Here is a 16,588-nt window from a genome sequence, read left to right on the forward strand (position 1 = left end):
ATTTTAGATTAGGCACCACTTTTAAATTTTCATATATTGCTGAGTAATAATAGTCTACATTAACATTTGTGCTCAGTATACAGAAAAATTTATTTACACCTTGAGTTCTGAAAGTTTAATTACTGTACACTGTCAAAAGTGACTGACTGGAAGATGCTGCTATAACTAGCTATAACGTCTTCAGATCCTTTAAATTGTCTTTTTTTTTAATATTTATTTTTTAGTTTTACGTTGACATAATATCTTTATTTTATATTTATGTGGTGCTGAGGATCGAACCCAGTGCCTCGTGCATACTAGGCAAGCACTCTACCACTGAACCCCAACCCCAACCCTAAATTGTCTTCTTAAAAATGTGTTTTAAGGGCTGAGGTTGTGGCTCAGCAGTAGAGCGCTCGCCTAGCACATTCAAGGCCCTGGGTCCTATCCTCAGCATCACATAAAAATAAATAATAAAAATAAAGTTATAAAAAAATGTTTCGACCGTCCTGAGTTTCCTAAGGTGGCTGAATATGCACTGACTCACAATACAATTTAAGTGGAGGCACTCATAAAAGCAGAAAGACTAGACGTGAAACAATACTCCCACTGTTAGTAGATGTATTACCTAGGAAAGTGTCCTCAGAGAAATTATCTCATTAAAAAAAAAAAACTCCTAAAAATATCTATTAAAATATTATGGAACTTGACCCCAGAAATTCTTTTTTCCCTGCATTCACAAACTTAATTGAAAAACCTCCATGCACAGCCAACAGACCTGAATTTGCGTTTAGCAATCTTTCAGATCAAATGCATCCTGACACAAATACCATAACTAAATTTGCTAAAACAACAATCCCAGATATAAGAGGCAAAGATTCTCATCTGTGCTACTAAGCCTCAGAATAAGTATGTATTCAAGAGTATGACATTCTTCCACCAGAAAGAAGCCACATTTAGCGGCTCTATAGACATCTGCAGTTGAAAAAGAGTACAGAAAGATTAGAGCTTGGAGGTTACCAATTCTTTTCCAAATGAAGGAAATTAAGTTGGATTCACTTCCAGATCCGCTATCTTTACTAGTTAACGGACAAAAAATCTAAAATTCCATACTCTAAAAACCAACGTACAAACTTATTCAAATGCATCTGACTACTCAAATTTGACTAGCACACCTGAGGCTGAGGCCTCCGGAATGCCAGTCCAAGATAGAGGGTATTTTAGGAAAAGTTTTTACCCCAAACCACACAATAAAATGATACCCAGGCCTACATCCAAGTGAGTATAAACCCTAAGGACCAATATGTTAACACAGTAATCAGGGCCATCTGAAGTCATTAGTCTCCAGTGCCCCAAAGGAAATGAAAACTGCATATGACTTGTAAAAAACTAAGAACACAAATCAAGCAAGGGAATATACTCACTGAAGAACAGTATAGCCATAATCAATTAAATTAACAAATTAAGAATTAAGCTATGGGTAAAAAAAAAAAAAATACAACTCTGGGTCTATTTATCATCAGAAGTTACTAAATCATTTATTTTAGGGCCAAACATTAAGCAAATCAGATTTCATTGGACCTGTTCTAGTGAATTGGTTTTAGGCAAATTACAAAGTGGACTATTTATTGAGACCATTTTCACTTTTCCTAATATGAACAAAATGGATCAAAATATTTTAAGGGTACTTATTAAAAAGTTGGCAAGGCCATATGCATTAATTTCCATGATCCTATTTGGATCACAATTGATATTCATCTCTGGGCCCATTATTTCATAAACATGAAAGCCTAATATAAAGCTTTACTGTTTCATTCTAAAAAGAACCTGACTGTATTTAGGTGCTAAACAATGCTTTCTCTTTTCTTAAACAATTTTACATAAGTCTTTCACTAGTTTCATTTTTACTGGGAAGTAATACAAGAGTACCATCCTAATATTTCATTCTATTTTTAAATTCTTTTCAATTCTGTCCCTTTATAAAAATTTCTTCCTCCATAGTAGGGCAATGAAGATAAACTACTCAACTTTTTAAAAATAAGGTTTTACTATCCAAACTGGCTTCAAAGGTTATATATTAGAATGTTTCCAATAATAATTTAAAACTATTTTCTCAATAGGGCTAAACTTACTCTAAAACAAATGGCAAAAGATATAATCTATTTAACATCTCCACTATGAATTCCTTTCCCTAGAGATGAAAATAAGCTTAGAGTAATAATTAGAGCATTGTGACATCTGTAAAATTAAGCGCTAATAAATGTTACTCTATTGCTATTTTTGTTTTAAAATACTTCAAAAAACTGAGGAACACAAACACTTGAATGGTTAATTACTTGAGTAATTATTTCAAGTGGAAGGCGAGGAAGAATGGTGTTTCCCAAATCAAAGTTAACATATTACAATTCACACATCATCATCTTAAAAACTAAAATCTGTTCATGACAAACCAAGAGGAGGTCACTGAAATAACTTAAGCACATAGTGTTACATGGCAAAATGTTCCAGGACCAAGAATGAAGAATAGGTTCCAGATCTAATGTGAAAACTGTGATTTACAATGGTTGCCTGGAGAAATATAGAAAACTTTGGGCTTAGGAGTGGAGAGTCCTGGGATAGATTCATGATAATAGCTACAGTTAAGGGGTAAGGTACATGTATCTCTTGGGGGAAAGAGAAAATGTCAGCACACTGTCCATTTTTTACTAAAATTAGAATGTTGTAGCCAAGAAAATAAGAAATCCTAGTCCCATGGGTATTACAAAGTCAACTTTCCCTAGGCTCTGGGTTCTTCCCATTGTGCAACCACAGGAAAACAGTTCTCTCAAGTTCCTCCCTTTCAGCCTTCAAAGATTCTTAAAAAGAGATGAAACCTGTAAGATCGAGACAATTTGGGAAAACCAGAAAGAGTCGGGGACTCAACTGTTCTGTTACAGAGCCAAATTACAGTGTTTTATTATACTGTGTCTAGAAAGCAGAAGAGTGTAGAATGGAAACTATTGAGAATGCCACTAATTCTCATTTTCTAGAATAAGTTGTAGCAGAGGACCCAAGGGAATGCTCCGGCAGCATGGTCAGGAGCACTGAAGAGGTTTCCTTCCCAGGGTAACTCCCCAAACCCAATAAATGCCTAGAGCTAAAATTTCTTTATTTTTTATTTATCATCCCAAGAAGTCTTCTGCTTCATATTCTTTATATATGAAGCCAACCATATTATCTTTTCTCATGAATCAACCTTACCCACACTAGCTCACTGAAATTAAATACTTCACTTTATATTCATCAGTTTGACAAAAATTTAAAAATATAAAAATAGTGATTAATAATTTCTAGATTATTTCCTAGAATAGCCATAAAATAGGCTTTTCCAAAAAAATTTTTTTAAATAGAAGAAAGATTTGTTCTTGAATATGAGACTATAAAATGATTCAAGGCCACCATCAGACTATATGTCCACTGTGGCATGGCTCTCACCCATCCTCGTAGCTCTGTCCTTTCTCAGAAGTCTTGGACAGCCTCAGTTAATCTCTCAACTCTTTGAATTAACTGGTTCAAAGAAAGAAGTAGAGGCAGCTGGGTGCAGTGGCACATGCCTATAATCTGAGTGACTCAGGAGCCTTCAAGCAGGAAGATCCCAAGTTCAAGGTCAGCCTGGGCAACTGAGACTATCTTCCAAAAGGGGGGCGGGGAGAAAAAAAAAATGGAAGCAAACAAGCAAATTAAAGTTAATCCACAAAATGAACCACAGTTCTGATGCTATTCAAAGCACTACATAGTCACACAACAATGGAGGGTGGGGGGTGAGGAGTACTGGTGATTGAACCCAGGGGTGCTTTACCACTGAGCTACATTACATTACTTCCCCAGCTCTTTTTACTGTTTATTTTGAGATGGGATCTTGCTAAGTTTATTAGGATCTTGCTAAGTTGCTGGGGCTAACCTCAAATTTATGATCTTTCTGCTGCTGAGATAACAGGCATGTGCCACTGTGCCTGGTACTAGACACTAATTTTAAAGACCACTGGTAGGTTATAATAAATCAGATTAATCAATGACTCAAAAGTAATTTAAAGCTAATGCTTTACAACGTAGTTATCAGTAGTACCACTACATTGAAAATTATACTCAATTCTTGTTTGTTCTCCTTCTCTATGCTTAATGCACATGTAGTCTTAATTTCTGGTTACTGGAGCATTTAAAGCAGCCATTTATCTAATAAAAACTAAGTTGGCCCTGATTAGAAAATATCAGGCCTCAAAGTTCTAAGTCCTAACAAGTTTCATAAACCAATGTGAGATATGCAGAGAAAGAAAATATACTTGTTTTGTATGATTCCCGTGAATATTCAAGGGACAAGCATAAAGAAATGAAAAAATATGTGTACATACAGACACATTTCCATTATGAGTTACATTAGATTATTAGAAACTATTTAGAAACGTTAAACTAAAAATATAAAGGGCCAAGACAGAATCAAAGATACTCAATGAGCAATAGGAAAGTATTTACCTGCTCAACCATACCCAGCCAGAATAAATGCTCTGTGCTCCATGCCTGAGTGGGTATTTGACACCAACCAACAAAAGGTAGAGCTCCATAATCACTTTATCCACCAGACAAGCAATTTGAAGCTACAAAAAAGGAACGAGGAGTGGTCTAAACTATTTAGAACAAAAGGACAACAACAACAACAACAACAACAAAACAAAAACTACCTGAAAGGACTTAATAACTAATCACAAGTGTTATCTCATTCAATCTTCTAGAACTAGAAATCATAATTGTACAAGACCTGGTTATACTAAAATCCCTTCTGATGTATGGAGGTTTAGATAAGAACCGGGGCCAAACTTGTCCACAACCTTTGGATCACTAGAGTACTGCTGAGATAACAGGCATGTGCCACTGTGGCTGAGCCTAAAAAGCTAGTCTTCACTCCCATAGTTTGACAGTTTTGCCACAGAAGATCCTCCATCACAGTTGTCTCTTAATTCATGAACATTCCCATATACCTTTCTCTAACCATCAGCCAAACAATTGTTTGGGGAATAAGCAAGCCCTTTGAAAACTGATTCTAAGAAATTCCTCTCACTCTACACTGATTAAACTGTTCATTACCGATTTTCCTTGCCCAGAGTATAAAGGTTTTGAATTATGAATTCTGAGCAGGTAAATTATGCACTTAATTTTTTCCATTTAGTCCTCCATCTATAGCTTTATTCCAACATATAAACTTAAAATAACCAATGTAGCAAAGAAAAATTAGAGCCTGTAGCAGTTCTTTAAGGGACTGCTCCTCTTCAAATTTGACTTAATATCTGAAGATAACATTTTTACATTATCCCCAACCCCGAAGAATCCAGCTGTTTTTCTTTTTATAAAGCTCTGATAAAATAATTAAAAGTACAGACAGTGATCACTATTGTGGGATTTTGTGACTTCCAGTAGGGCCAAGATCTTTACTATGATTCCTGTGAATATTCAAGAACAATCATAAAGAAATGAAAAATCTACAAAGTTTTCTGAAAAATTTACTTTGGGATAAACTGGCTCTAAATATGCTTTTCAGTATCTCTGTATGATAAGAGGAGGCAATGAAAACACTTTTAAATGATTTCTCTAAATGTGGTTTCCATACAATAGATTGAGTCAGAGGTAATTTAAGGATGTGGTTATTTTATTTCAATGACTAACAACTTCAGCATTCACATAATTATGGGAAAAGTGTCTTTTAAAAAAAATAATCAGTCAAGTCCCATGGAAAAAATCATACTTGAAAATCTTTATTTTCTACTTCATTCATAAAAAAAAAAAAACATCAGTGGCATACACCTACCATCCCAGTGATGCAGGAGGCTGAGGCAGGAGGATTGAGTTCAAAGCAAACCTCAGGAATTTCAACCTCAGGAATTTGGTGAAGCCCTAAGCAACTTAGTGAGGAGAAAAAAAAAAAAAAAAGGCTGGGGATGTGGCTTAGTGGGTAAGCATCCTGGGTTCAATCCCCAGTACCCAAAACAACAATAAAAAAAAAAAAAAAAAAAAAAAAACTATTTAACCCACTAAATTGTTACTTTCTACACATAATTAAACAATTAACCAAAGGAAGTTTTCTCATCACTCTTTCTGCAATGAGATCTCAGCAGTCTCTCCATGATAGTCCACCACTTGGGAGAGTAGGATGCCTGCCCACAGCTGTAACTGTATCAAAGGTACAGAAAGCTTGTAGAAACCTGTAACTCCACCCCTGCTCAACATACTTTGGGTTCTAATATTCAAGATCTGCACCTTAATTATTTGCAACTAATACAGGACACTAACATGACTTGCACATTCTCAATATCTTTACTGGCCATAATAGACACCTATATGGTACTATGTGCCAAGCACTGTGCGTAGGTACGGTGCTCTTCAAATACCCAGGAGAAATCTCAATTCAAATTACTGTAAAAGTTATAGGTGTTATTAAAGACACCTATTTAGGAAGAACACATATATCTTGGATTTCAGTCAGACACAAAGCTGTTTTTACTTCATTAGATTTTGCTAGTAAATTCTATGAAAAATAAATAAATGTATTAAGGTTATACACACATAAAACATTGAAAAATCTGGTAAACAAAAAATTCTTCTGTGATACACAATGGAATATCAAAGTGATCCCTATGTAACTCTAAAGAGGATCTTTTAAGGATCAGAAAAAACTGAAAATACTGACATTGTTTTTGTTGTTTGCGGTCTAGGGGATTGAACGCAGGGCACTCAGCTACTTGCACTGTCCCCAGCCTTTTATTTAAATAGGGTGCTAAACTGCTGAGCCTGGCCTCAAAATTGAGTTCCTTCTGCCTCAGCCTTGCTGAGATTACAGGCATATGTCACTGTGCCAGGACTGTCAGTTTTTTTCAAAATCATGACATACAGAAGTAAAATGGAGAGACCCAGCACCACACGTTTTCAGAGCAGCTGGATTGAATGAAGTCTTAGAAACATCCAGCTTTATGCACCAGCATTTTTTTCTTTTTTTGGTGGTGGGGCTGGGGACTGAATTTGCATGTTAGGCAAGTACTCTGGCCCTGAGCTACACCCCTGGCTCATTATGTACTTTTTAATGGAAGAATAACTCGCATTAACCAGATTTACTTTATATAACATGAATATACTGGATTTCCTTTGAAAAACAGTATTCATAAAGAAACATCAAAGTACAGACATCACAAATTCATCTAAGAAGTAGGCAGTGCTGCCTATTATGTCTCATGGTTTATGATTTTTATTTTTTGAATTTAAATTTGGTTGTTGTCACACCAAAACTAATTTAAAACTGAAGCTCTATAAAAGATGTAGCTTTATCATTCTAAAATGTACCTCCTCCTTCCACTCTGTTTGAAGATGTTCAGGTCAATTTATTCAGATCCTAAGATGGTTGTACCATTTATTCATAGGTTATTATGGGCGGCTGTGTCCTCTCAAAATATAAGTAGAAGACCTTACTCCCAGTACCTCAGAAGGCATGTTTTATTTAGAAACAGGGTTGCTGTAGATACAATTAGTTAACTAGGATGGGCTTTTAACTCAATATAACCGATAGCCTCTTAAGAAGAGGAAAACTTGGACACACACATGCACGGAGGAAAGATGAAGAAGGCAAGCGAAGAAAGACGGCCAAATGACGATGAAGGCAGATGCTGGAGTGGTTTATCTATGACACCAAGGTTGGTTGACAGCAGCCGGAAGTTTGGAAGAGGCAAGGAAGGATTCTTCTCTACAGCCTTCAGAGAGAGCAGGGCTCAGCTGACACCTTGATTTCGGATTCCTAAGTCTCTAGAACTGTGAGAGAATAAATTCCTGTTGTGTTAAGCTACCCAATTTTTTGTGCTGTTTCAGCATTCCCAAGATAGTAATCGAACAGATCATACATTAACATCTACCTTCCTGAAAGAGCATCTCAAGTAAAGCATAGCTCTGAAGTCAGAAAAACCTGATCAGAGCCCCTGTGCAAATCAAGAGCTGTGGATCACGGACACCTCTCTGAGTTTGCTTCTTCATCTGTAAAGAAGAGACAGCAAAGCCTACCAAAGAGGTTTTCTGAAAAGCAAGAAATTATGCAGAATGCCTGCTACAAAGAATTTAAAATGTTGGTCTCTCCACAAATGCATTTTAATTTACAATCATGGACTACTGGGCTAGCAATTCAGAAAGTAATATATTCAAAAAAAAGGGCTACAATTAAAATATTATTAAATAAGCTTTCTTAAAAATACTGTCCTAGATAGGGCTCTTGATGTTTTTGCCACTGAAAAACAATGAGTCCTTACCTCAGTCTAACCACAGTGATGAATTAAATTCTACCCTCTACTATCTAATGGGCTGAGAGCAATTAACCATAGCAGGGAAAGTCTATTCTTAAATAGCAGCTATCCTTTATATTTCCAAAATTATTTTAATACAAGTATTCTGATTGTAAACAAATACTTGAAGTATTTTTTCATCATGAGTACACTTATTATCCAATATTTTATTTTATATAACAAGCAAATAATAAACTTTGACAAGATTAGCAGAAATATCAAGTTTATCCATAAATTTAATATGCATGTCCCCCTGAGGTGTACACTGGGTAGTGACATGGCCACAATATTCAGAATCATTGGCTCAAGGCATCAAAGGCCAGCACCATGACATGCTTTGGATTATAACTTATATGAATCTAAGTTTAATGACTTAAAGAAAAAGAAAACCTAAAACCAAATTATATATTCTAATAAGGTAAAACAACTGCAAACTAATGGCAGAAAACACCAACATTAAATGCTATAGATAAAGGTAACTTCACACATTTAATTGAAATCAATGGAGTACTCCTAACCTAGTTTTATGCACAAGAAAGCACTAAGTTTTAGTTATACAGACAACATATGTTAAATTTTATAAAACAGACACCTAAAGCACATTCTGAAATATACATTTGCAAGCAACCACTAATGCTTCACAAAGCATTTCAAAGGTCAAAAGAAGGGTTTTGAAATTTTATTTAATTCGTGGGAAAGTGTTTTCAAAATGAAACCTTACGAACATGAGTCGACATAAACACACCTCCAAATAGTTACTGAGAAAGTTCAAAATATGATGGCATGGCATAACATTAAAAAAATCATGAAAATAGAATCTAGCATGAGTATTTCATGATAGGAAAGATAACATGATGCACACCTGTAACAATGAAAACAGAACTTCAGTGTTTCAATGCAGCCATAAATTTGTAAGGATAGGCCTGGGTGGGCTGTTTATATTTTTCTGTGGAACTACGATGTGGCAAGCCTCAGCCACATGTCAGGCACTTTGTGAGGTGGTACACTCTAGTTTCTGAATCTGGTACAACAGGGTTTCAAGCTGTACTTGAATATTTACAAGTTATAAGACTTTGGGAAGTTACTTAAATCTGGGACTCAGATTTCTCTTAAGTAAAATGATCTTAAAATAATAACTACCTCACAGTATGGTCATGAGTATTATTATATAAATAAAACAATTATCCCAGTTCCTGTCATATAGTGTATGTTGACTAAATATTAGCTACTATTATCTTTACTAATAAAAATTGTGACTCTACAGACTAGCTATTAAAAAATAACGATTAGTGTTTGGAAACTTGTCCAAAGACATATAGCTAACAATTGCTAAAGCAATTGGTTTTTTAAAACCAAGGGCAAAAAAAGGCTTCTTATCTTAACTCTTCCAATGTTGTTATTTTTTTTTTTCTGTTTCCCTTAATTTTCTTCAACTGGTCATTTACAGAAGAGAAAATTTATTTCATAAGATCAAGGTATTTAAATGCTGGAAATAACCTTAAAAATCACCCAGTAAAGGACCAGCAAACTATTTTCAATGCAATTAACAAATTAATTGATCTCTACCTATAATGATTAATCAAAAAGGAGCATTGAGTGCTATATTTAGGATTTGGAGCCTAATTCTGAGAAAGACAGCAAAACAAAAGTGATAGGTGGGGGAATGAAGAGACAAAGAATGTAGAAAGTGTTACAAGCGTTACAATCAGCATTCTGTATCCATAGGTCCCACATGTGCAGATTCAAACCACTTCAGGTATAATAACTAAATACCCAGCATTTATGTTGTGCTAGGTATTAGAAGTAATCTAGAAATGACTTAAAGACTATGGGAGGATATGCAAAGATGGTATGCAAATATTATGCTATTTTATATAAGAGACTGGGAATCTGCAGATTTTGGTATCTGGAAGGCACTGTCCTGGGATCAATTCCCCGTGAACACAAGAGACATCTGTATACTCAATTTTAACTATCTATTAAACTTCATGCAAAAGTACTCTCAATTTACTATCTGAAGCATCTAACATCTTTAATACAATAAAAAGTTAGTCCACTAGCACCTTTCTCTTTGTTTATATACTACACGTGCACACATGCATATACAGTCTTTTGTTCTGTATCTTGAATAATTTTTACAACAAGGCAGAGTAATCTTAAGTGTCTACAAGGGATGAAGAGCTTGATGAAAAGGGAGGGAATTAAGTGGAGGGAAGAAAAATGAGCAAATCTTCCACACCAACTAACAGCCTGATTTGCATTAGTTTTTGATATGCAACTTACACTGAAGTAGTCTAATTACTACTTCTTGGTCCCTGATAAATCTTAACTCTCACAATTTTGCCCCCAAACTTGCTTTTACTTCTAATCAAAACTTTCTCTGAGGTATCCTATGAAACAGGTCCACTTGAGTCAAAAAAGCACTTCGTACAAACCTATCTCATAAGTTTCCTTCCTCTTCTTGATATAGTAGTTCATTAATGTTTAAATTTTAACCATCTATAAGTGACCTGTCAACATCAATTGCCACAATTAACTGTTAACACAAAAATAATTCTATATAACCAAAATATTTTAATTTTAAAAAAATTTTAGAATCTTAAGTATATAATAAATATTTACTTATTTTAATATATCTAAAATGGCAGTATGTGGTGAGCTTAAAAAAATACACCCTGAAAATGTGCATATGTATATAATTTATATTTGTAATGTTACCACAGACGAGTCTGTATTATAAGTCTGTGATAACTGGCCTCTGCCCAATATTCAAAAATTCCACAAATGAGTCTGTCATACGTTGAGAATCACAGAGAAAGCCCACTTCAAACTGCTTTCAATATGAGTGTCCTTACTTAAAGTATGACCCCTACATGCACCAAAAGAAAGCTATCTTTTTCTAGCTTCAGCAGTTTCGTTGGATCAAAGTATCATGTTTTGTATTAAAAATGACAATAACCAAATCTTTTTTACTTTAGAAGGGGAAAATGAAAATTTTAGTTCCTAACTTTAGTTCAAAGATGCTTTATATAAAACCACGGCAGTAACAATTAAGGAAACATTTGTAATTCTCTGCCACACTGTAGCATCTATGATTACTTAAAATAATTCAAGGACTGGGTTGTGGCTCAGTAGTAGAGCACTTGCCTAGCACATGTGAAGCACTGGGTTCAATCCTCAGTGTCACATAAAAACTAAATAAAAGTATTGTGTCCTTTTAAAAACAAAAGATAATTCAATGTTTTATTTTTCCTATCTTAGCAGTGAATGGGTACTTGTTCTCCTTTCTGTAATAGGCAGATAAAATATTTAAAAAGAGAAAAATGTTAGTCTTTTTTCTTTGAAAGTCAAAAGGCATTAAAACACTTTTAATATAGCACCCAATAAATACTACTCTACTAATATGAAGGCACACAAGGTATATCCAATTAGTTTTAATTGAATATAAAATTTCCTGTCATTCAAGACTGTACCCATCTAAAATACATGCATGAGAAAAAACACTAAAATAGTCTCTAAATCACTTAATAGTATGGATGTGTGTATGAAAGTTTAAATGGGTAGGAAATTTACCCAAATTCATTTAATAATAGTAATACTCATACATTCTCACTAAACTGAATGTCTATTTCAATAATAAATTAGATTTATTTGATACCATCATTCTTTTTACACTTCAACATCTTTTAATTAGTGATGCATTTTACAACTACTGGCATGTCTTATCAAAAGCAATTTCTGTTTCTAAATGGTGCTTCCAATGAAATACAAAGCACTTTTCCAAATTAAAAAAGGTAGCTTCTTTTTAAATGTAAAACCACTGCCCTCAACAAGTTCTAAATGTGTGGTTCTATAAAATATAACCTTTAAAAGTAAAAATGGCAAATTTAGTGAAGTGACTAAATTCACTGCTTTGGTAAGAATACAATCACTTAAATAATAAATAGATTTCATCAATGAAATATATCAGGCCACTTTCAAAGTTTTAAAGGAATAATTTCATACTACTTCTATCTTTCAAAGTATTTCTCCACCTCCATATTGAAACAAAATTAGAACAGAGCATGTACCCATAATATGATGCAGATAAAGACAACATTGCTATTTCTATTTACAGTATGAAAGATCAAATACAGTATATACATTTAAGCTAAGTAGAGAAGCCCATGTTTAACGAAATGTTTAGAGACATTAAAAAATATTTTAAAACTACTGACTTGATTTACTAATACTGACAAAGTCACATCACTCTAACATGTCACATATTAAAATGCTATGTGGGGCTAGGGGCGTTGCTCAGTGCTAGAATGCAAGGTTAGCAGGCACAAACCCTAGTCTCATCCCCAGCACAGAACAAACCACCACCACATAATTCAGGGTCTAAAGTAGCTACTTCCTGCAGCACCTGAAACCACTGTTATTATTAAAACAGCTATGTTACTCCTAACATACTTCTAATAGTTAGCATTCCTGTGAAAGAACTGTGAGCAAAAGAAGCAGATCATAATTTCCTTCTAGCTATTTAAAAAGAGCATTTTCAAACATTTCGTAGGTTGGTTTCAAGATATAGTACTGCCAACTGATTAGGTAACTTTCACCTTCAGAACCTTCAAACCAGCTTAACCCTTGAACTTATTTTGTTTTCAAGTTCCCACATGGAGGTGTAACAGTGATGAAAAGTCTGGGATCCATAAACACTAGGAAGCTTCACATTTTTCATAATTACTTAATTCAACTCAATGTCACTTAATTTTAATCACGGTAAATGCAACTAAAGTAGTTGAAAAGAAATTCCACTCAATATTATTTCCTTAAGGACCAGGCCAATGTTTTCTAACATTAAAACTTTGCACCAATGTCGTAGTTCTTCCTCACTACCCTAAGGAAATTATCTCAAACTAACTCCAAATTATTCACTTAATTACCATGGAAATAAATAAAGTAAACAGTATTTAAACATTTCTACTCTCACCTACTTTTTCAGAAAGTAAAATAGATAATGTACTATCTCTAGTCAAGACACCTTGTAAAAAAGAGATTTTATTTTTGGCCAGAAATATTAAAGTTATCTTATGCATCTCTAGATTTTCAGAGGTAAGGAAAACCAATCCAATTTTAATGGCTGGTGTGCTCTATCATTTTTGAAGGCTTGACAAACATATCTTAAGTACTTTTGATAAGCAAATAGTTGTTCAAAATGCACAGCAAAGAAAATGACTATTCATAGAACCAAATGAAAGCCTTCCATTAAAAACTAAAAAACATCAAAGGGTTTTTAAATATGTATATACTGTATATGAAAAACCCAAAAGAATATAAACAGCAAATAAATGAAACATAAAAGCAAAACCAAACAGGAAACCAACCCCAAATTTTTCTCCTGTTCAGTTTACCTGGGAGGCTAATCCCAAAAATGTTACGCAGAGCCTACCAAATGATGGACACTTTGTTCTTGGTATACAAATTAGTATCTTAAAAGTCCACCAACACTACTATATCTATCTATATATATACATTTTGTTCAATTAAGTAATTCATGTCAGGCACATGAATTAAGAAAGTCTTTAGTGCTACTACTAAACTATGCAGAATACCAAATACAGTGTGAAACAAAGCAATGCAAGCATTTATGTGAAATATGGCTCCAAGCTAAATCTGGCTTCACTTAGCTATGTTAAAAGAGTACTGCCACCCTGCCACTGTATTTCTTTATAATACTTCTTATTTTATCTTCATAAAGACTAAAAACAATAAGCTGTAACTATGAGCAAATTTGCCAAACTTTTCCAATTTTCTATCAGATTTTAAAGAACATTTCATTACCTAAACTCTTCTTCACTTTCTCTGTATGTACATGAAGACCAACATACAGAGAAAAAGAAAAAAACTATGACTTACATAGTAAACATACACGGATGTTGCATACATACTATATGAGACTGCATGATTTTAATAACAAAGTAAATGCTTTTTCTACCACACAGTTCTTTGATGTTGTTATAAGAATAATAGAAAATTTTCACAACTAAGCACATGCTTCTAATGATTCAGAGTCTTAAGAATTTGTAGGTTAAAAAAATACAATTCCTAGAACACTGTTATCAAACAAATAAGTTTTATTGGCATCTAAAAACAAAATTCACCCAACATTGAAACGTACTTTAATATTTATGTTGTTGTTTACTTCTTTTTTTTTTTTTTTCTTTTACTCACTGCAGTATGAGGAACAAATCACACACACTTACTTTGGAGTAACAGAGACCATAGTGTAGATTTTACAAAATCACTTTTTAAAATCTCTGTAGTATGCTCCTCAAATATCTAGAGCCAGTCTTTGCATAAAATATCACAGCTTTGTCTACTACCTTAAAATGCTGCAGCAGCCTAGAGATATGGATAAGATATACCACCACTTGCTATTTTGAAATATATCTATTACCATATCCAACCTACTGATAGTATCTAAAAAATTCTTTCTTCCATAGGAAGTCTCTGACAAGCTGTTATTCGTTTCCTTGACGTTAAAAGAATCTGGGGCAACATTTATATTTTATCAGAAAAATAAAAAAAAAAGTTTACCTATCATGTTCATATTAAGAACAATGTCTATACAAGTCAGTTGTACAATTATTTAAGAGAAAGGTGAACATGAACATCAGATTAACTTAATTCTGGCAGACAAAAGTGAACAACTATGGTCCAGTCAGCCATTAATCTATTACAGAGAGATGACAACTTTACAAAAGGTATCTTTTACCTACTGAGTGATGATTATGTCCCCTCAGTTTCTGTGCTTTCTACCACCACTGGTTCACTTTCTATATCAGCAACTGTGTCACTCTTCTCCTTGTTTATGTCACTTGAAGACGTCAGTTTTTCATAAAGTTCAGGATCATTCTGTACTGGTAAAGGCGGTGGTTGAGCATGTCTCTCTGTATTTTCACCATTAACCTGAGGCACATTATCACCTTTTCGTTGAGAAGTGGCCCCTTCAAAATAATCAAAAACCCGAGCGTGAGGAGGGGGGACCCAAGTGTTTTGAATTCTATCTCGTCCAAGACGATTTCCATTCATTTCTCTGCAGAAATCAAAATCTCTGTCATCCCTATCCCTCTGCCTTTCCCAGGGTCTTCTGCGGTCATCAAAATCTCTGTGAACTTCTTGTCCAAATCCTCTGTTCCAAGGACCACTTCTAGGATCAAATCGGTAGCTTCCAGCCCGAAATCTACCTCTTTCATCATGTAATCCTTTTGGACCACCATAGACAGGGAGAACCCGGTGCTCTCTCTCATCAAAATCTCCTCTATGCCCCCAGGGCTTCTCTGGAGTAAAGCCAAAGTGGTCTCTTCGACCAAGATGATCTATACCTGGCCTCACAAGATTCTCTCTGATATCTACAGGAGGTCTTCCAAAATGATCCCTACCGTCTAATGGAGGCCTTCCAGGACCTTCTCTTGGATCTATAGGCCGCCCAACCACATCCCTAACATCCACTGGGGGAGGTCTACTAATGCTCTCCCTGGTTTCTATGGGAGGAAACCGGTAATCTCTATCTCCTTCCTGTTGAATGTTATCACTCCCAAGCGGTATCCTTTTTTCTGGGTTAATAACATTTTCTACACTTTGTCTTCCAGGAGCTAGAAAAGGTCTTTCTGGCTGACTAAAAATATCTCCTGGAGGAAAAGGTCCACGGGGTGGTGGATGAAGAGCTGAATCAAGTACCGATGGGGGAGGGATTCCACGTTGGGGTGGAATTCCAGGTTGTATTAAAGGGAATCTTGGTCCAGGAGCCTGTGGTATTAGTCCTGGACGAATGTCTAATATTGGCATTGCAGGCATCCTTTGACTTGGGATATTTAAAGGGGGTAAATTTTGAGGTCCAGCAGGTGGCTGTGTTCCCAAAAGTCCAGAAGTATTTGTAACATTTGGTGGCTGTACTCCTACAAGTCCAGAATTATTCGGCATATTTGGGGGTAGCACTCCCAAAAGTCCAGAACTATTTGACACATTCGGTGGCTGTATTCCCAAAATTCCAGAGTTATTTAGAATATTTGGTGGTTGAGCTCCAATAATCCCAGAACTACTGGAAACATTAGATGGCCGAACCCCAAGAATTTCAGAATTACTTGATACATTTGGTCTTTGGACTCCCAAAATTCCAGAATTGCTTGTCACATTAGGCGGCTGTGCTCCTAAAATTGCAGCATTACTTGAAATATCATTCGGAATCACTAAAAGCAGAAAGAGGAGAAATAATTCAAAAT

General features: G+C 34.9%; 1 protein-coding gene across 9 annotated transcripts in view; it reads right to left on the reverse strand.

Moving 5' to 3' along the window:
• The window catches only part of Scaf8 (SR-related CTD associated factor 8), a 212,126-nt gene that overhangs the window by 109,337 nt on the left and 86,201 nt on the right, over positions 1–16,588 (reverse strand). For 7 of the 9 annotated variants that reach the window (XR_013091587.2, XR_013091586.2, XM_076858100.2 and 4 more), the window contains one exon: positions 15,082–16,555. Coding sequence is in view for 6 of the 9 variants with exons in the window: in XM_076858100.2 (XP_076714215.1) it covers positions 15,096–16,555 (1,460 nt within the window). In the remaining 3 variants the exon portion in view is untranslated. Of the gene's footprint in view, positions 1–4,488; positions 4,611–14,422; positions 16,556–16,588 lie in introns of those variants that run through there. The other 2 variants (XR_013091588.2, XM_076858099.2) reach the window with 2 other exon arrangements.

The sequence above is a fragment of the Callospermophilus lateralis genome, chromosome 6, assembly GCF_048772815.1.
Source record: "Callospermophilus lateralis isolate mCalLat2 chromosome 6, mCalLat2.hap1, whole genome shotgun sequence".
NCBI lineage: Eukaryota > Metazoa > Chordata > Mammalia > Rodentia > Sciuridae > Callospermophilus > Callospermophilus lateralis.